This window comes from Tupaia chinensis, unplaced genomic scaffold (genome assembly GCF_000334495.1).
Source record: "Tupaia chinensis unplaced genomic scaffold, TupChi_1.0 Scaffold141469_1, whole genome shotgun sequence".
Taxonomy (NCBI): domain Eukaryota; kingdom Metazoa; phylum Chordata; class Mammalia; order Scandentia; family Tupaiidae; genus Tupaia; species Tupaia belangeri.
This window is the reverse complement of record NW_006201331.1, coordinates 149,487-169,986: the sequence shown is the minus strand read 5'-3', so window position 1 is coordinate 169,986 and position 20,500 is coordinate 149,487. Positions and strand designations below refer to the sequence as shown.

The 20,500-nt window shown below is 56.1% G+C and overlaps 1 protein-coding gene across 1 annotated transcript; it reads right to left on the bottom strand.

Moving 5' to 3' along the window:
- Nucleotides 1-1,766: 1,766 nt before the first annotated feature.
- Nucleotides 1,767-16,624, bottom strand: ACVRL1 (activin A receptor like type 1). The gene is made up of 10 exons (XM_006163153.2): nt 16,584-16,624; nt 11,576-11,644; nt 10,812-11,063; nt 10,380-10,591; nt 10,088-10,187; nt 9,620-9,766; nt 9,069-9,344; nt 8,069-8,266; nt 5,231-5,361; nt 1,767-3,941 (listed from the first exon to the last, which is right to left on the bottom strand). The coding sequence occupies exons 2-10, from the start codon at nt 11,637-11,639 to the stop codon at nt 3,816-3,818; spliced, it is 1,506 nt and encodes a 501-aa protein (XP_006163215.1). The 5' UTR covers nt 11,640-11,644; nt 16,584-16,624; the 3' UTR covers nt 1,767-3,815.
- Nucleotides 16,625-20,500: the final 3,876 nt, after the last annotated feature.

The following is a 20,500-nucleotide window of genomic DNA, read 5'->3' as shown; positions in this document are numbered from 1 at the left end:
AGTGACAACACTTTAACCTGAAAACTGCCTGAAAATAGACTGTGTCTATGACATTATGCAAATTATATGCAAAGTCAAGAAGCCCTGTGTCTCTATTTCTAGCAAACTGAATGTGGCCCTGGTGGAAGCAGCGCGTTCCAAGAGTCGCCCACCCAGAGCGATGACTGCACAGCTAGCATCAGCCTCAGGCCTGGGAGACTGGTCTCGGGACACGCACCCCCACTACCCCCCCCCTCACCCCGCCAGGCCTTCTCCACATGAGGACTTCGCCATCTCTCCGGCTGTTGATCTTTATGCCAAAGAGGACATGGAGGAAACACAGCGCCCTCCTCAAAGGCTAGTGTGGGACAGCGCTGAGGGAGGATGGTGCCTGGAAAGGCGGAGAGGGGAATGACCCAAGAGCCTGAGGACCGCGAGGCCTTGGGGAAGTGGTAGCCTGCAGTGCCAAGGCTCGTGCTCCAGGGGCCACCTTCACTCCCACTGTGGCATATTATAGCTCCTGTCACCCCTCAGGGGGGCCTGTGCCACACCAACGCGGTATGGTCTCCCTTTTTGTGTAGGTCAGGAAACTGGAGCCCAGGGCCCCAAGGATACCAGAGCAAAGCTGCAAAGAAACAAAGATGGCAGTGGGGTTTATTCCTTCAGAGGCAGGGAGGTTCTCAGAGGCTCTGGGTGGAGGCTTCCCAAGGACTCTTCTAACCTGGAGAGCAATGAAACAATCCTTCCTTCCTATACCTGCCCACGGTTCATGCAATTCTAATTTCCTACTGCCCTTCTCCCTGTCAACCACAGAGCGGACACCCACCCGTGTGAGGAGGTGAGGGCCAGGAGGCCTGGCGGGGCGGGGAGGGGACTGCCCCCTGGGAAGATAGGAATGCTCGGATTCTCCAAAGCTCCTCTAGGAGGCGCGTCTACTGGAATTGTGAGGGATCCATGAACTTCCAGCAGGAGGCTCCAGTCAGGAGGCTGACTTGGAGGCTGCTGGAAGTAGGCAAAATTTTTCCTGGTAGGAAATGGAGTACCTTCGCGGTGTATCTCTAAAAGGATGACTAATGAAAGGCTCAACCTTTCCAGGTCAGCCCCAAGGACAAAGCCCCTCCCAGCTCTTTTATTGTAATACCTGCTTCCCCGGGGCCATGTCCCCGCCCCCGACTTCAGGAGTGGAGTGGGAGAAGAGGAGGTGAAGTGCATTCGGAACCCTAGATGCCAAGATGGGTCCCCAGGGACGGGGAGCTTCCCATTCTGCGGATGGGAACCGGCTCTGGGCAAGGCGGGGGCGGGGGAGCATATCAGGAAGGAATTGAGAGTGAGGGACTTGAGGAGAGCAGTCTAAGCTACCTGTGAGTGAGGACTGAGAGTTCGTTGCTAGGCGTGGCTTTCAGGGGGACCGTCCCCGCTAACAGAAGGCCGCAGAGCGCACGCACGCTGGCTCACGTGGGCGGGGGTAGGAAGTCTCCACCCTGCCCCCTGCCGGGAAATGCCCTCAGGTCCCCGCGCAGGGCGGGGGCGAGAGGCGACCGCTGGGTTGCCAGGCAGCCAGCAGAGGGCGACGTGGCGGGCGCCGCGATCAGGCTGCTACTGATTCAGTCAGAACTGAGATTGGGGCCTCTGCGGGCGTCTAAGCAGGAGCATGCCAGAACGGCGACTTGACGAGGGCAAAACGGGGTCAGATATCCTGGGACCCTCTCCTTCCGCCCCCCCTCTGGCTCCCCCTGGACCTCTGCAACCGGCCACTGCGGAGGCATCAGACTGGAAAGAATGGGTTGATGCTTAGGATTCAATCTTGGTTTATTGAGGACCTACTCTGTGCTAAGCACGTGCTAAGTGCTCCCACAAGCAGTATCTCCAGGTAGGGAAAATGTCACTTCCACTCTGAAATTGCACTCAGACAGACACTTGCAGCCTTCTGTCACAAGTGGCTCTAACTGAGCCCTCTTCTCCCACTTTCCCACATCTTGTCATTCCTCTTCCCGTCCTAGATCTTCTCTTAGGGATTTTCCAGCCTTTGGGGAGCTGCAGCCTTCAGTTTCTGGCTGTGGAGTCTCAGGAGGAATTTGGCCCCCAAATCCGCTGGAGATAAAATTCCTTCAGGCGGGAGACTGTTCCTGGGCTGGGTGGGTTCCAGGGACCAGAGGAGGCACACATTCTGCCATGACGGCGTGGGAAGGCAGCTGGTCCATTCGGTTTTCTGTGTGCGCCCAGTTTCACTTCCTGGTTCTCCTCAGAGCCTTGCACAATGCTGGGACAGGCCTGGGAACCGGCTGCAGGGGAAGGGTGGCACACAGGGGAAGTCGCCTGGGTGGCTGTGCTCGGTTTACAGCAGGCGGAGGGAGACCCAAGGGCTGAGGCTACGAGGCAACTCTTCCCAGGCTGTCCTTACATCTACCCGATTCTCACCCCTGAAGACACATCCCCCCACAAAGCTCTGCCTCCAGCCCATCTGCCCCATGCCCAGGGCCCAGGGTCACCTGCTCAGCAGATGGACATACACCCTTGACATTTCCAAATGCGGAGCTTTCTGTGGGAGCCACCGAGTTCTCCCAAGGCACATACTCTGGCCAAGGGTCTGGGCCTGGGCTAAGGTCCAGTGGGGACTCAAAATCTGGGTGCTGGGTGCTTCTTGGTTGGAGTCGAACTTCTTTAAAGCCTTGGAGGCCCCAGTGGAAGCTGCCCCTCTGCCCTCTGCAGAGAAGGCTAAGCCACAGAGGGGCAAGGAGCTGACCTATGGGTCAGGAGGCCCAGGGCCGCCTGGGCACATTAAGGTAGGAACTGGAGCTGCAGAAGTAGACAGTTCTGGTCTCTGATAGTTTTTTTCAACCCCAATCTTCAGGCAGATTGGCAGGGGCTGGGGCATAAGGAGTAGATGAGACTGATAAACTTAGCTCTGACAAAGAAAACTGGAGGACATCAGGACCCACTCTTTCAATATGGAAATGAAGAAAACAGCTCTCAGACAGTGAAGGCCCTGCTCATGTCACGTGGAACAAGCACCAGGCTCAGACTCAGGTCTCCTGACGCCCAGTCGAGCCTTTCCCTGCTGTGGGTGGCCTTTCAGTTACTCTGAAGGTGCTGGGCCTTACCCATCTGACCTGCCACCTCTCCACTGGCCTATGACCCTGCCACATCCCCCAAAGGACCCCTTGGGTTTTAGTGCCCTAATAACTCAGCTAGATGAGAGAGGGGGGCCAGGTTCAGAACCAGTCCTCTGGGCAGCTGGCATCTGAGACACAGAAAATCCAAGGCGTCACTGAGCTGAGACACAAACCCACAGAGAGACACTGATGGGCTCTGAGTATCCGGAGCCTGGGCCAGAGGCTGAGGTCTGGCAGGGCAGTGTCTGCTGAAGGCTGGACAGAGCCCTGTACCTCCCGGCAGCTCTGTTCAGGCGACGGGGTTGACCAAGGGCAGGGGTAAAGTGGCGCTGGGCCCCAGACGGGGAGTCCCTGGCTCAGTCCCCTTGGCTCTGAGGCCTCTTTTGCATCCTGTCCTGTGGGTGGTGTGGGTGCACCCTGCTGGCGTGGGGGCTGGGGAAAGAGCCAGGCGTCAGGGAGCCTGCTGCTTTGAGCAGACCAGACGGTGGGAGATCGAGTTTCAGCCCAGCTGTATTTTTGGCTGGATGGGCTGGGGGCCGAGCCTAGCCAGGCAGGCACAGCTGCCCCGTGAAGGGGCACCCCCTCCTGCACGTGCGCGCGCGCACACACACACACACACACACACACACACTACCTCTACCCACATAAGCCACCGTCCTCGGATGCTGCCGCTCCCCCTCGCTCCCACAGACAGAGGGGGTCGGGCACCCCTAGGCTAGTGAATCACTTGGGCTTTTCTGGACTGTTGCTGAGTTTCTGTAGAGTCTTCTTGATCCGCAGTGCGGTGAGGCGGGCCGAAGGGTTGGGGTACCAGCACTCCCGCATCATCTGAGCCAGGCCTGAGAGTACCTGAGGACCAGAGAGAAAGGCAGAGGGAGGAAGCAAGGGACAGAGAAGGAGGAAGAGGGTGACCCAGTAATGGACAGACATGGCAGGAGGTGTGGAGGAGAAGAGAAAGGTAAAAACCAGGAGAGGAAGAGAGTGGGTGAGAAGGGGTGGTGAAAGGAGGGAGAAGGCTCAGATCTTCCCGGAGCGCTCAGGCCCCTGGTGAATAGTGTCTGGGGAACACACCACCCCAACCCCCACTCTTCCAAAACCCACAGGAAGGGACAGCTCTGCAAGCCTGGAGCCCGGCATCCACATGGGCAGCCTCAGACCCCAGTGCAGAGGGGTGTTTCCACCCACTCCATCCATCGTGGCTGGGCCCTGTGGACAGTGGATGTTCGGATGATGGGCATGACCCTTAAAGTGCATGTATCCAGGGAGGAACTCATGCCAGGAAGCTCAATGATCCTAGAAGAAGCCAGCCCCCTCTCCTCTAGTTCCTGAGTGTGAGTCCATGCATGTGTACACAAGTGTAGGCTGGCTTTTTGTGGCTATGGATATGATGCAAAAATGTTCATGTATCTATGTGTACATGTATGTACATACATGTGTACATTTTTCATCATTTCAGCAACATTTATTGAGTACTGATTGTGTGCCAGATGTGGTGACAGGTAGCAGGGATCGAGGAGTAAGCATACAAGACATGCTCTTTGTCCTCGTGGAGCCGGGACACTGTGTGTGTCTCTGTAAAAGTATGTAGAATGGTTTAAGAAAAAAACAAACAAACAAAAGAACTCCAGGGCTAGCAGGTGGTGTGGAGGTTAAGGTGCTAGATCCTACATGGTCGACCGTGTGGTTCAAGTCCCAGGCCCAGTGGCTTAAAAGTCACACCAGGCCTGTGTGTATGCATGCACAAAACTCCTGAGAGCTGGATGGAGAAGAGATTGCAGCATTGCCATCCCTCCTGGGGGTAATTTCTCACTTTCTCCTCCTCTCTCTTCGTCTATCTCTCTCTGGTGAATGTACACACCCTATAGCAAAAACTACAAACAAATAAACAAAAACTCCATAGGGAGAAATGCAGCAGAGGCCTCTAACTCTTCACAGGCAAGGTGAAGGGCTCTGAAAACCCCAGAATGACAAGGTCTACAGGCGAGGAATGTGGGTGGAGTACCGAGGGAAGTGCCTTCCACCAAGACACCCAGAATCTATCCCATGTGAAGTAGAGGCCTCAGACGCAAGTTCCTGGCCCAGAAATCCCAGCTGCAAGCCACCACGCCATGCCACCCCAGCCCAAGCAAAGGCCTTACCGGGTCTGCAGCCAGCCGGTTAGGAATGGTGGGGGTCTGCTGATCAATACACACCACCTTCTTCATGTCCTCAAAGCTGGGATCATTGGGCACCACGTCATAGAAGGGTGGCCTGTACTCCTCCACAATGCCTAGAGATAGAGAGCAGAGGGGACAATCACTCGGGACCCCAGGGGCATCTCACACCACCCAGAAGAGAGTCTTGCCCACACTTTGTCCCCGGTGCCAAGAAACTGGTTGTCTGGCTATGCCACCCCTGAGAGGGATACCATGCTATAATAAATATGTTTATATATAACTAGTAATGATTACTGCCATTTGTTCTGCATTTCCCAGGTGCCAGGCACCATGCTGCATTATCCTGTTGGTCCTCGCCAAAGCCCTCTGAAAGAGGTGCTGATACGATCCCCATATGACAGATGAGGAAACTGACGCTCAGAGGAGTCGAGCACAAGGCTACATTAGTAATGTCAGAGTCAAGACTCAAACTCTAGATTCTTAGGCCAGAAGTTCATCTTTCCACAGCTGCCTTCTGCCCAGGGTCCAGGTGCTTCTGGGCCCAGACTGTCACAGATGCCCAAGAAGAGCACCTAATGTTTACCAAGAACTTACTGGGTGCCAGGCACTGTCCCCAGTGCTCTGTATTGAATCCTCACAACAACCCTCTCAGGTAGCAGTGGCAGCTCCACTTTATAGACCGAGAAGTGATAAAGCCACAGAACTTAGGACACTGGCCTGAGATCAACAGGTAGTAAGCACCAGAGCTGGGGCGGAAGCCTGCAAAGTCCAACACCGAAGTCCATACTCTGGATCTCCAAGCTCCACTTAAGGGAGGGGAGCTAGCTGATTGCTGGACGAGGCCGGAATAAGGACAAGAAGGGACAGAAAAACACCTTCCCTAAGACAAAGGCTCCAATAACACCCACTCTGTCAGGAGGGCACAGGCCTCTGCTGACCCCTGCAGCCAGCACGCCCCTACTCTTTGTTATCTCAAGTGCACCTTCCTTAGCAGAAACTGACGCCTGTCCAGCTGCAAACAACCCCGTGCACCATCCTGTTCCCCAGCCTGGGGTGGCCCATCCTACAGGCCACAGCCTGAGCAGAGCCTTCGCCAGCTGTTCTCACCATGGCGGGCTTCCAGGCCAGCCCCTGTGCCGCTCGCGCCCTAATCAGTGCTGCGGAGAGGCCTAAGCATGTTTAATGAGGCTTTAATCAGTGCTGGGGCTGACACCAGATTACAATGTTTATAATGTTCTGTGAATCTGCGGGGCTGACTGAGCTTCCCCCTCCACCCAGGAGCCTGCAGGCAGCCTCCCTCTCAGTCCTTCCTTTCCTGCCTGCAGCCTGGACCGAGGGGCCTGGCTTCTCCCAGGTGCCTTCTCCTGACCCAGCCTCCTGGAGCCCATGGAGCGTGCACAGCCTCTGGAACTACAGAGCCTCCTGGAGCCTGGGCGCGCACAGAGTCCCCAGGAATCCGAGCCCCTCAAGAGTTTCCCAGGGGGCCTGGTGAACACCTCAGCACCCCTGTCTAATGAAGACCACTGAGGGCAAGTGAAGTCTGCTGGCTTCTGGTAGGTGCTCAGGAAACGGGATGGCCCTGTCCCCAAGGAGCAGGGCTCCAGTCATATTCTGAAGATTGTCCTTAACCCATCAGGACTCCTGGTAGCCCCTCATCACAGACAACCTCCACAGTGACTGACAGTCCTCCTACCAGTCCAGATGACCACCTGTCCTTCATCCACCCCGGGCTGAGAGGGCACCAACCACAGAGCTGTTCAGAACAGGCCTCTGCCAGCTCCCAGTCCTTCCGAACTGGAGTCCCCATTGGCAGCCCACCATAATAATTAAGGCAGCACAAGCGGGCAGTGTGGACACTATTCTATCCTGCATTTCTGTGAATATGGAAATCAAGGGACCAGAGAGGTTTAAGTGAGCATGGAGCATGGGTCCCAGGGTCAGACTGCCTGGTTTCAGACCCTGATTCTGCCTCTAGCCAGCTGTGATTCTGTGCTGTCCTTCTCATCTGCAAAGTGGAGGTAATACTGTGTAAGGCTCTCATTCTCTTACAATAGTGACCACGGGGACCAGCAGTTAGCATAATGGCTATGTCGCTGGACTCCCACGTAGTTGACCACGGTTCGCGTCCCGGACCCGGTGGCTTAAAACTCACGCCGGGCGCGTGTGCGTGTGTGCCCAAGATCCCAAGAGGAGAATAGAGGAGAAGGGATTGTGGCGTGACCATCCCCTCTGGGGGGTGATTTCTCGCTTTCTGTCTCTCTGTCTCTCTCTGTCTGTCTGGCGAGTGCACGCACCCTATAGCGAAAACCTCCCCCCCCCAAAAAAAAATAGTGACCACGATATTTAACTGGATGTTGTTCTCAGTACTGTACTTGGCTTAGCTCAGCGACTAGAAGCTATTTTTATTCTCATTTTACAAATGAGGAAACTGAGGCACAGAGAGGTTAAATAACTTACCCCAGGTCACAGCAAATCAAGAGCTGAACCCCAGCAGCCTGACTCTAAGCCTGTGCTCCCACTTGCTAAGCAACACCACCGCCCTGCCAACGCAGGAGTCAGTGAGATCGTACACGCAGTGTAAAGCATGGCTCTGGCACACTTTTAAGCTCCAGAAATACTAGCCACTGTGGATATTTCTGTTATTAGCACTTACCCAAGATTTCACAGCCGGAATCATGAACACAGATGAACCTTAAAACGTCACTCAGCTGTACCAGTGGTGAGTGGCAATGAAGGGACACCAGGAGACACGGCATGGCAGGAAGCCCCCTTTCCATCTGCCCCATTCCCCTTCCCACCCCGGTGGGGCCGGCCCCTCACCATTGACAATGGTCCGGCGCGCAATCTCCCACAGCACCAAGCCAAAGGCCCAGATGTCAGTCCACTTGTAGGACTCAAAGCAATCCGTGCGGATCTGCTCGTCCAGCACTTCGGGGGCCATGTACCGCTTGGTGCCCACTCTCGGGTTGTTGCCGATGTCCAGGTAATCGCTACCCTGGGAGTGCATCACAGCCAGGCCTGTGGGGATGAGGACAGTCACTCCTGCCCCTCACCCAAACCCAGCCTCGGCAGCCCCCAGGCACAGGCAAGGTGGGATGGAGAAGGGCAGATGGAGACCTGCTTGAGAGGGACTGAAAGACAGTGCCCACGGGAGGACAACCGTCCCAGCTACCCTTTGCTTCTGCAGCTCTTGCTAAGTTCCCAAGAACCCAGTGAGATGTGAGCTGGCAAGGGAGGCATTGTGCCCATTTCACAGAGCAGAACTCCAAGACCCATGACAGGGAGAGATGCAGTCATGAAGCCAGGGTAAGGACCCAGATTCCTGGCTCCCTGCCTCTTTTCTCCCAACTCCAGGAGCCAGGAGGAAGCCAGGATGGTGGGGAGGGAGGAGCCTGGATTTGGAAAAGGTGTTAGTGTGTGTGGCTCTTGTGGCGGTGAACTGGGACAGCACGCATCTCTACTTGTATTATTATTATTATTGCTATGGGTGGTGTGGTTGCTGGAGACGGAGATTGGGGATTAGAAAGCACCCCCTGGAGGGATGGCCACAGAGCAATGCCTTCTCCTTCATTCTCTTCTTAAGATTTTAGGTAGGCATGCACACTTGCCCAGTATGGTTTTTAAACCACCAGGTCTGGGACTCGAACTGTGCCGTTAGCCATATGGGATCCAGCCGCCTTAACCTCCACACAATCTGCTGGCCCTACCTCTACAATTCAAAGTGCCAGTCTCCATTCAGGGTCCATCGAAACAGGGGAAGGAGAGGAAGCGTGAACCTCTGCTCACTTGTGAAGGCCCACGCCTGCCCCTCCCTGCTCACCCAGGTCTGCGATGCAACATTGCAGGTTGCTCTTGACCAGTACGTTGCGGCTCTTGAGGTCGCGGTGGGCAATGGCTGGCTTGCCCTGTGTGCCAAAGATCTCCACATGCAAGTGGGCCAGGCCACAGGCTGCGGACATAGCCAACCTCAGTGCCAGCTGGGGCTCCAGCGTCTGCCTCTGCAGAAAGTCGTAGAGCGAGCCGTGCTCGTGGTAGTGCGTGATGAGCCACAGCTGTGTGCTCGAGTTGCGGGAAGTCATGTCCGAGGCGATGAAGCCTGTGTACAGAAGGCTCTGGGTGACTCAGCCAAGGGGCTGCAGATGATGGGGGGTGGACTGGCTAGGGACAGGTTGGGGCAGGTCAGGGCAAAGCTGGGGCTGGGGTGGAGATGGATCTGGCTTGGGGCAAAAAGGAGCTGGAGTCAGAGGTTGAGCTGAGGGGGCACTGGGAGTCCAGGGTTAGGTCAATGTCTTGAGATCTGGGAACTGCAGCCCCGACTGCAGGACGACAAGAGCCCCAGGCCTGGCAGAGCCCCCCGACCCTTGTCCTTGCCTAGGATGTTGTCGTGTCTGAGCAACACCGTGTTGTAGATCTCAGTCTCCCGGAACCAGGACTGTTCATCCCTTGAAGAGAAGATCTTGACGGCCACACTCTCGCCATGCCATAATCCTCGCCATACCTCACCATAGCGGCCCTTTCCTAATCCAAGAGCCAGAGGGAGGGCAAGGGTCACACGCTGGGCACAAGGAGCCTACGAAGAGCCCCTGCCTTGATGCTGCACTGAGCCTCCTGCAGGATTTCTGATGCTTACATTTAACTTAATCCAGACTCAGATCCAGCTACAGACCACCCCTGGCTGCCTTCTTCCACCCCAGCTCCTGCAAAGGTCCTAGCCCTGGCCTGTCTCCAATCTGCTTTCTACTGGGTGGAATGCCCATTCAGACCAGGCCTGGCTCTGCCTATGACTCCAAAAGCCAGAGCTCCTCCACCCCCACTCCCCCAGGCTCACCCATTGCTCACCCACACACTCCACCAGGGCCACCTGCCGTGCCACTGTCCGCTGCACCAGGAAGGGGAGCCCTGAACCACTGCCTGTGGTGCAGTCACTGTCCAGAAGGTCCTGAGGGTACCAAGAGGCCACTGCAAGACTGTCCTCGCCAGCCGCAGCCCCCTTCTCTCCCTGACCCCGGGTCCTGCTGCCGCCATGTCACTGCGTGCTTGCCAGCTCTAAGCTCTGAGCAACCCCCTCTGATTCTGTGACTCCTGTCTACCCACCCTCCACCCTGTGCCCCAGGTTCCCCCAGGCCCATACCCCTAGTATGCTCTCCCCTTGCTCAGATGCCTTCAGGATGAGGCTGGACTCCCCCAGCTCGCTGTGCAGGCCCTGCTGCTTCTCCTGCCTCCGCCGGACATGCCACAGGCCCAGGGCACCCAGGGCCACCAGGACCAGCAAGGCTAGCACGGGGCCCAGGATCAGAGGCAGCTGGCCGTCTAGTCGCGGTTGCTCCGAAGGTGTTTGGGTGGCTAGGAAAGAGGATACCGAGGTTCAGCTCTGCCAGGCCAGCGCCCCCCTCTTCCCTTTGGCCAGAGCATGAGAGAAAAGCAGGGTAGGGAGGGCAGGCCACTGTGCTAGTCAGATCCCAAGTCCCGACCCCCCGCTTATTGGCCAGAGCACAAGAGGAAGGCAGAGCGGGGAGGGCAGGTCTGAGCAGATGGGGAGGGTTGTGGGGGCTGCCGGACCTACCCTCCAGCACCAGGGACACATTTTGGTTGCAGAGGGGGCTGTAGCAGCAGTAGTGGTTGGCGAACTCGGTGGGGCGTGCCCGGCAGAGCTCTGGGTGCTGACTCTCACAGAGCCGGTGCTCCTGCGGGGGGTTGCCCTGCTCCCGCACCAGCACTACCATGCACCAGGCACCTCGGCAGGTAAGCCCCCTGCAGTGTGGGTGTTGGCACGTGCAGGTCACCAGTGGTTCCCGAGAGGGCTTCATAGGGTTGCCTGTGAGACATGCCTGAACCTCAGCTACTCTGGGCCCAGCTCCCCGACGCTGCACCCAACATCCAGTTCTGTCCCCTTCCTTTTCACCTCTCGGCCTCCCCACCCCCACCTTAGTGTCCTTCTTCATCTTCAGATCTCCTTCCTCCAGAGCCTTACCAGGCTGTATGTTCTCTGGATCCTACTGATCCTTTGACCTCTCCCAGGTCCAAGCCCTGCCCTGGCCCTGGCCCTGAGGCTGCCGCAGTCTCCTCTGCCAACACTCCTCCTCCCGCCACCCACAAATAGGCTTCCACCCGGGAGTCTGGCAGAGCACTGGTCTGCAGCTTCGAATCAAGAGGATGGCACAGGAGGACTGCAGGAGCAGAGAGCCTTCCTGCCCCCACCCTCCCACCAATCTCTCCCGTCCGCCTCCTCCTAGCCCATCAAATTCAGTCCCAGCAAGAGCTGAGCTGAGCCCAGACACCCTCTCTCCACCCAGGCCTCTGTTCCCTAACTGCTCCCCCCGTACTCACCCTGGGTCAGGCCCAAGGCCATCAGCAGCATCAGAAGGTCCCTCCTGGGAGGGCCCAAGGTCATGGTTCCTGGACAGAGAAGCAGGAGAGGAGGGGCAGTGAAATGTGACAGCCACTGACCACAGCTCCCTCTTACCCGGAGGAAATCACTGGAGTTTTTTGGGGGGAGGCAGGGAGGCCGCCTGCCCACTCCCTGTGTCTGGCTTTGGGGCGGGGCCTGCAGGGGAAGTCCTGGTTCACTTCCCCATGGAAACCATCCTGTTAGGGGTGAAGGGTGGAGCACCATGTTGAAGTAACTGAGAGCCTGGGGGACCCAGCTCGACACCCCTGCTGCTGGACTCAGGCTGGAGGGCACAGGGTGGAGTGGAAGCATCTCTTCAGCAAACTCCCACCGCCCTTCTGTCCTCTGCCTTTTGCTCAACTCCTCCCTGCCTCCACCCCTGCCCACCCCTTTCCCAGTGCTCCCCCCCCACCACCAGGCCCTAGCCTGGCTGCCTCAAACATAAACAGGCTCCTGTCTTCACTTCCTGCCATTCAGGGTCTCGCCAAGCCGGGAACAGGAATCAAGATTGTTTAGATTGGGGTCTGGATAGAACAGGCAGGCGTCACGCACAGCAGGGGATTAAGGGCATATTTTCAGGCAGGCTGGAGTGGCTACGGTGTGCACAGGAGCCACCTAGGGCTGCCTCACACTGAGGAGAAGAGGAGATCAGGCTCATGTAGGGGAGGAGCCTTGCCTAGAGTCTCACAGGGCTCAGTGGCGGTAGCAGGAGTAGACCCAGGTGTCCAAACTCCCAGTCCAGCGCTCATTTCACCCAGTATCCTGGTCCGGTAGCAGCTGCCCATGTCTGAGCCCCCAGACTCGTGACAACTGTGCAAAGCCTAGACCATGCTGGGCCACACCAGGTGGACAAGATCCTCTCTGCAACCTCCTCGAAGCAGGAGAGGCCCTCTCTGAGCCACTCCCTGCCCCCTTCTCTCCGTGCTGTCCTGGGAAAGGGTGGAGGGAGGGCCAGTGATGTGGGAGGGGAAGTGAAACACTTAAACACAGAACATTCCACCTTCTGCGGCTGGCTGGAGTTGAACTCCTCCAGAATCTTGGCGGAGTGTTAAGGGGAGTAATTCTAGTCTACGGTGGTCCCCAGTCCAGGTCCTAACCAGCTAGAGCTTTAGAAGCTGCTTCAGAAGCCACCCTACTCTTCATTTCTTAAAGGTTAAAACCAGAATATACAGGCTGGGGCTACAGGAAAAAGGAGTGTGGCCGGACAGCAACGAGAACTTTCCGAATGGTGGAGAGCACGCAGGTGTGTGTCTGGAACTGCAGCTTCATGAGGCAAAGACGGGAGTCCTTTGGCATCACATGGTGACGATAGTGGAGCCGGACATTGGTTATAGAGGGTCCACGGTCTAAGAATGGTGTCAAATGCTGACCCAAGATGCTGAGGCTCTGGGGGCAGGATGGCTGATGGTGGCGGGGGGTTTTACAGGCCTCTCTGGCTGGTAGCAGCTCTGGCCTTCCTGCCTGGGCTTCCTCTGCCCCAGAGGCCCGGGCTGGGGGAGGAAACAGCCCTGGGCTGCTGCAGCTGTGTCCCCAACCTCTGCCTGACCTCCTGCCTCTTGCCCCTCCTGGCAGTAGGGACTCAGGAGAGCATTCTGTGGTGAGACCTGCCGTGCGGCTGGATGGAGACAGAGCCCCAGGGGAGCTGGACCTGCCCACTCAGGTATGGGCAGGAAGCCAGCCTTGGCTGCCTTGGTGTGCCCAGAGAGTAGCTAGGGAGAGGGTATGAGACAGGAAGGGAAAAGGGGCTAAGAGTAAGGGTAAGAGCTAGCATCCTTCTCGGATGGTCTACCCAGGCTGCCTCCTCTCTGCCCATCTTCCAGGTCACCCTTTCATCTCCAATCACCTGAAATGCTTCTTTAGAAATGCACTCTCTGGTCCTATTCCCACTCCAGATTTTGATTCAGCCCCTCTGGGACCAGCAAGAAATGTGCCTTTCAATGACGTCCCCAGGGATTGCTGACGGGTCTAGGTGGGCACCACACTTTGACAAATGTGGCCCACACAAGTTGAAGACTGGCTCCTGTGCTTTCATCTCACTGCAGGATACTCCTGGGCGAGCAAGACACGGTTGCAGAGAATCTCACTCCCACCCAGGGACCTCGCCGCCGCTCCTGGGGTGAAGGGGCAGCCAAGGCCGAACACAGAAGCTAGAGACCTGCTGACACTGTAGAGTGAGGGCGTGGACAAGGGCTTTCTTCTAGACACCTATGGTGCACAGAAGGGCTTGGTGGACTTGAAGAACCCATTTCTGGGCCGATACCAAGAATGTGATGGCATAAAATTGGGACTGCCAGTTTTAACCAGGCCTAGTATAAGGTGAAGTTCAGGAGGGTGCTGAGTCCTGAACTGTACTCTGGGCTGACCCTGCACGATTCGCCCTGAAATCCGACTACAGCACAAACAGGCTCCTGGGGTCTGGTGGTATCCTTTCCCTTCTAGCAAAACTTCATGAAAGATCTCCTGCTGGTAGAAGAATCACTATTGTTGGCCAGAAATCACAAATGGAAATACTTAATAATAATCATTAACCTTCTTCTCTGGTCATGTGCCAAGTACTGAACTGCAATGGTTTACCTCATTTAATCCTCACAACAATCTGATGGGAAAGCCAAGGTTCAGGGATGGCCCACAGTCACCCAAAGTGTCTCAATAAATTAAAACTGCTGATAAGAAATCCTTCTGGGACCAGCAGTTAGTGTAATGGCTATGTCACTGGACTCCCATGCAGTCAATTGCAGTTCGAGTACTGGACCCGGTGGCTTAAACTCACGCCGGGCACGTGTGCGTGCGTGCCCAAGATCCCGAGAGGAGAATGGAGGAGAAGGGATTGCAGCGTGGCCATCCTCCCTGGGGGGTGATTCATCGCTTTCTGTCTCTCTGTCTCTCTCTGTCTTTCTGGCAAGCACACACGCCCTATAGCAAAAACCTCTTCAAAGAAAAAGAAATCCTTCCATGGTCATTGTGAGACCTCCAATTGTTTGGAGTTAGGTGGGTCCCTCAAAGGAGGAAAAAGATCACATGGGTCTCGGCAGACACTAACAAAATGTCTACTGTCCCTGTCGTCACAGATTACCCTGCCCAGGTCTGTCTAGATGCAAAGACAGCACAGCTCCCCAGAAATCATGCTGACTACAGGCTTAGTCCAAGTCTGAGCCTCAGGCGGGGAGTGGTGAGTAGTGGCGTGCAGGGAAGGTGGTTGTCAATCTTTTCCTCCCAGCACATGTGAGGGTCTGATGAAACTCATGGCCATCAGCAGCAGCGGCTCAGCTGGCAGTGACTGTCCCAGGGCTGGAGAAGGTCTGCCTCGAACGCGGCCACCTTGCCTCGCTCTCTGCACTTCAGTCAGTCTCACCCAAACAGCAGAAGACTGACTGAACTGCTCACCTCCCGTTCCTCTTACGACTCACCCCATCATTTCAGTGGCCCCTCACAGCAGTGTGACGCAGCAGAACAAACCTGGGTTTAGTCTCAGGCAGCCCGTAGAGGCAGCGCATGATAGCAAAGGTCAGGTGTGGGCTTGGATCACGTAGATCTGGGTTCCAATCCTGCCTCTGCCACTTAGAGTTACGAGATTTGTAGCAAAATACTTAGGTTTTCTGAGGCTGAGGCTTCCCCTCATATGTAAAATGGGAACAATAACAGTGCTAATGTCCAAATAAACAAACAAACAAAAAACAGGACCAGCAGTTGGCATAATGGCTATGTCACTGGACTCCCATGTAGTCAACTGCGGTTCGAATCCCGGACCCCATGTCTTAAACTCACACTGGGTGCGTGTGCGTGCGTGCCCAAGATCCCAAGAGAAGAATGGAGAAGAAGGGATTGCGGCGTGGCCATCCCCCCTGGGCAGTGATTTCTCGATCTCTGTCTCTCTGTCTCTCTCTCTTTCTGGTGAGCGTACATGCCCTATAGCAAAAATCTCTCCAAAAAAAAAAAAAAAAGTGCTTATGTCATAGGTGTAAGTACTAAAATTGCTGAGCAGAGTACTAAGTAGTACACAGTAAGCACTTAATAAATGGGAACCCCACCATGCCATTTATGCCATCCAAGGAGCACTGGACAAGTTACTCAAGTCGGAATCTGCTTTCCCTTCTGTCGGAAATATAATGCCCCCTCTTTGGCTAGGTATGACCAGGATTACATGCAAAGGAAGACCGGGTGAAAAATTGTGTACACAGTAGTACTCAATAAATGGTAGCATTTTTAACAACTCAGTGAGATGGAGCAGGTACTAGGACAAATGGGCAGTGAGAAATCAGGGAGGGCAGACTGACTCAGCCAGAGGCTGCCCCTCAATTAAGGGTGAGAGCTACTGACCCTTATGCTACTGTCCTTGGAGAAAAAGGAGCACCCAGCCATAGGCCGGCCTCACAGTGTGGGCCTCCAGGGCAGCCTGGAATCTGGGGTCCCAAGCCTGGAGGGAGGCTGGATTCACCTTTGACCTGGATCCAGAAGGAGGATCATGGAATGGGATCACCCAACCACGCAGAGTGCGGGGTTTTGGGGTCTGGAATTAGTGTGGAATCCCCTAAGCAAAAGCTGCAAGGTCTGGGCTGGGTACGCTGGGCTCCAAGGGGAGGCTCCACAGCAGCTGGAAGCCGACACTCACTCCCAGGTCAAACCCATGGCCTGGAGGTACATGTGACCCCTTCTCTGTGAGTAAAGCAAGACAACAACCCTTCTGCTCATTTTATGGGTGAATATAAGAGAACAGAGAGGTTAAGAGACTGACCCCAGGTGGCTCATCTGGAGCCAAGTTCCCTGACTCGCCGTGCAGTTCCGCCCAGCCCCTCCCAGGCCCAGGTCGGGTAAGGTAGACGCCGCACCGACAGCGAGGGGGCTGGCACTCCCGCGCTGGGATGGAACCCACTGCGACCTCTCCGAGGGCTCTTTGGGATCGTGTTCAGGCCTCCCCCTACCCGGTCCCGCTGGCCTCGCTCGACTCACCTCTCCACCGTCCCGGGGGCTACCCGACACGACACGAACGTCCAGCTGGCTGCGCCCCCTCCCCTCCGTGGCAGCGGCCTCTGTCTCAAGACGCGCTGGACTGCGAGCCCAGGTCGGCGCCACGGGGTAGGGGCTGGGGCCGGGGAGGGGCTCGCACCGCGCGGCAGCGGCGGCCTCCCGGGACTGGGAAGGGGGCTGGAGCAAAAATGTTTCTTATTCCAGCGTCTTCCTGCCTGGCCCGGCTCCACCACTCCCTCCTAATAACCGTTTCCTATTGCCCAGCTCGCCGACCGGCCGCCGGCTCGCTACTCGCTGGGGCTGCAGGACCCGGTCCCACCCAGCGCCGCTCCCAGATCCCCCTGGCTGCCGCCCCCTCTCAACCACCTCCCCCAACCGCCCCCAGCTGCTGGATAGCTGGCTGGTGCGAGACCGAGCCTCCCTTGTCCGCCTCCCCATGGGGGCGGGCCTTGGACTCGGGCCACCGGGGTGAGGGGGGTCCCGTGGGGTCCCGGCCCAGATCCGTGGAGGCCAGATCCGGGATAGTAGCTGCGGGGCAAGCTGGAATCCAGGCCTCAGGAAAGGGGACCCCGAGGAAAGGACCCACGGAGGGGAGGCCGAGAGAAAAGTTACCCTTGGCCCACCTTCTACCCGGGGTCCTCGGTCTAGAAGGCTCCGAGCAGCATGGATAGTTTGGAGTTTGGCAGAGCCCAGACAAATTTGGCTCCGCCCTCGGGGACTCCACTGGTTCCCCAGTCCTCCCTCGGGCCCCTTCATCCCCTCCCCCTGTCCCAACCCCTCTCTTGCGGAGCTTCCCGCAATCGCGCTCAGCACGAGGACAGACAGGCCCAGAGGGGACGGCCCTGGGTCAACCCTCCTGGAGAATGGAGGGAGCAGCTGGGAGCTGCCTTGGACTTTCCTCTTCCAGAATTACCCCCAATCCTGCCCTGCTGAGGCAGTTGAGAGGGGGCAGAGTGGCAGAGTGGCTTCATCTCCGGGAACAACCCTTCCTCCTGATGTCCCAGCACAGGCCAGGAGTACTGGCCCAGGGTCTGTGCTTTCTCCAACCACTGTGAGACCGGCAGGCAGGACTCGCGTTTTATCCCTAACTTCTGATTATCCACAAGTCAGACACCCTGCGAGGAATCCAGGCCGCTGTGTTACCTTGGGCAAGTGATGGCTCAGCCTGCTCCAGCTCCCACCTGCTAATGCACGTGATAAACAGCTCCCGGCCGGGGGTGGCTGCAGTACGGTGGCTGCAGTACCGGGTCCCACAGGGGAAGCTTCATCTGTGTGTCCAGAGACCTCCCTGAGTACTCCTGGCATACATGTGCCCACGATCCCAGCTGGGCATCTGGGGGTAGAAGACCCTGTTGGGGATGCTGTGTCTGTCTCTCTCTCTCTTTTATTTATTTATGGAATAAATAAACTATAATAAAGTTAAACAGTGCCAGTCTTGTTGAGTGATTGTGAGAAAGAAAGAAAAGGATGGTTATCTCAGCTCTCGGAGATGCTGGCTGACTGAGCTGGCAAAGGATAGGACCTCAATGAAGAACTTTGTTAATTAAATGAATAAATGAAAGGCTGGATAGAGCGGCCTCAGAGCCAAGTGGAGAGATGGGGCAGCAGCACATTGGGGCAGGAGCAGATCTCTGAGAAGCCTGCTGCAATGTGGCTATTGTACAAGATGGGACAGGGACTCACCCTTTGACAGGCCTGGGGAGGAAGACAATGGCTCAGATAGGCATCGGTTGTTGACTGACCTCACTTCCTCTGCTGCCCCACAACCTATGGTGAGCATCATGAATTCCTAGAATGCTGGCACACCCAAATTGCAGTGTCAGGACAGAACTACGTCCTGCAGCCAGCCAAGAGGAAGTCCTATGGGATTTGGGGGTCTGCTGTCAGATGATAGCAGCCACTTTGGCACACTAGCAGCTGGAGAGCCGGGAGCATGGCCACGCAGTCATCTTTCAAACTCACTCTCTGCCCCCCTGCCCTGCTAAGGCTTCTGGTCAGCTTCCTCTCCCCCCACCCCATGGACTCTGTTCTAGAGGTGGAAGGTGGGGGCTTCCTCAAGGGGAGCATTCCATCCGAGACACACTGACAACAGAAACACCACGGAGATGGACATGGGCTGAGAGCGGCTGATGGGAGTTGTGGGATGGGAGTCTTTCCCTGGGCAGAGTTCATGAAACAGACAAAAATAGAGTAAGTTTCAGGAGGAGGAAGAGAGGGCTTGGTGGGGGTGGGGCTGTTTATCAGTGCTGGAGTCTCCCCCGGCTCCCCAAAGCACCAAGCCTTCTGGACCCTGAGAAACACTCTTTGTGGCTCTTGTGAACCCCCTACTCTCCAAAGCACACAGAGAGCCTGGGGGAGGTATCAGAGGAGGGACACAGAGTTGGAGAAAGCCCAATGAGGAAAGGGAAAAGGAATTACGGCCTGTGTCCAAGCCTACAAGAAATAATTACTCAGAGGGACCAGCTGTTCCTCATAGTCAGCGAGGACAGAACAAGAGGAAACAGGCCCAAAGGACTCAGATTTAGATCTAGATATTCAGAAGGATTTTCCAGCAGTGGATGAAGTGAAGCTGAGAGAGCTTGGTGAGATCCCAGGAGGAGTGTATGGGGGACATTCTCACTGATGGAAGGCCGGAGCATGGAGTCCGGCATAAAGGCAGGAGAATGGACACCTTGACCTTCCAGGACGGACTATTTGTATAAAATTCAAGCATCAGGGTTTTTTTTTTTTCTTTTTCTTTTTCTTCATCTTCTTCTTTTTTAATGCCAGAGGGCATATGCACACACACACACACAAGAAAGAGAAAGAGTCCTGGTCATACCACAATCCTTTTTCCTCCAGTTCTCCACCCTGTCAGGATTCTTGGCACACTTGTGTGCACATGGTGTCTTTTTGAAGCCATCACAGCCAGGACTTGAATGCTGATGTGCCATGTGGGATCCAGCTTTCTCTGAGCAGTACTAACCGCTGTGCTACGGGACCAACCAAACATCGCTCCTGACACCAGGGCAGGGCTGGCTTCATGTGTGTGTGACCTGTGCAGAGGCACAGTGACCCACGCTTGAGTAACGCTCTGCTGTACCCGTCTTGAAATCCTTCCCAATACTCAATGACACAGGAGCAAATGGCGCAGCATTTTCATCTTGCACTGGGTTCCGCAAAGAATAGAGCGAGTTCTGCACCAGGTGAGAAGGGAGGAAAAAGAGCAGGGAGCAGGGAGTGAGCTGGGCTTTGCTCCACTTAAGCGGCAGAGAGGGAGACTTAGATTAAACCATCAAGGGATTTCTCAAAAGTAAGAGACATCAAGACAGAATATCCACAGAAGAGCAAAAACTGTGGGTCTCCTTTAGCAGGAAAGTGGGGTAGAGACCTGTAAGTTCCTTATATTCATCTCTTTAATGCCTAAGAAAGATTCTCAGTTTTGTGGGCTGAATGGAGGCTAGGTTTTGCCTGGAGGAAGAGGGAGAAGTGACCTCACTAGGTAAACCAGCTCAGGGCTGAAGAAAGCACCATGTCCTGAAAACAGCAGAAACCTTGGGTCACGGGGCCTGGATTCCACACCTTCTCTGTCCACTGAGGTGCTAGCCAGATATCCCCGAAGGTCCTTCCCAGCCTTTTATGACCTTCTGCGGTGCGAAGATCTGGGAGGCTCCCCAGGCCTGTCGTTGTAACTCAGGTCAAGGCTGTTTGGCTTGGTTCACAGGCCTTGGTGCCTAGGCTGAGGGAAGGTGGGGTAGGCGGCATTCTGCCCAGCACCTCAGGAAGAGACTGGCAGACCCGGGCCAGATTCCCAGACTCTGAGCCGCCAAGTCATCTTCCTTTTCCTCTCCAGCTCCTCCAGATCGCCTCTGGGTGGCTTTGTCCGTGCTCTGCCCACCCCTGAGCCCTCTGGGTGACTC

What these genes read in the sequence shown, in the direction of transcription:
- ACVRL1 (XM_006163153.2), bottom strand. Translation starts at nt 11,639, where the DNA reads ATGACCTTGGGCCCTCCCAGGAGGGACCTTCTGATGCTGCTGATGGCC. An exon ending in CAGACACGACAACATCCTAG is followed by an intron (nt 9,345 to 9,619) that starts GCAAGGACAAGG and finishes TTCTGTACACAG; the next exon opens with GCTTCATCGCCTCGGACATG. An exon ending in GCGCCGGACCATTGTCAATG is followed by an intron (nt 5,362 to 8,068) that starts GTGAGGGGCCGG and finishes CTCTATCTCTAG; the next exon opens with GCATTGTGGAGGAGTACAGG.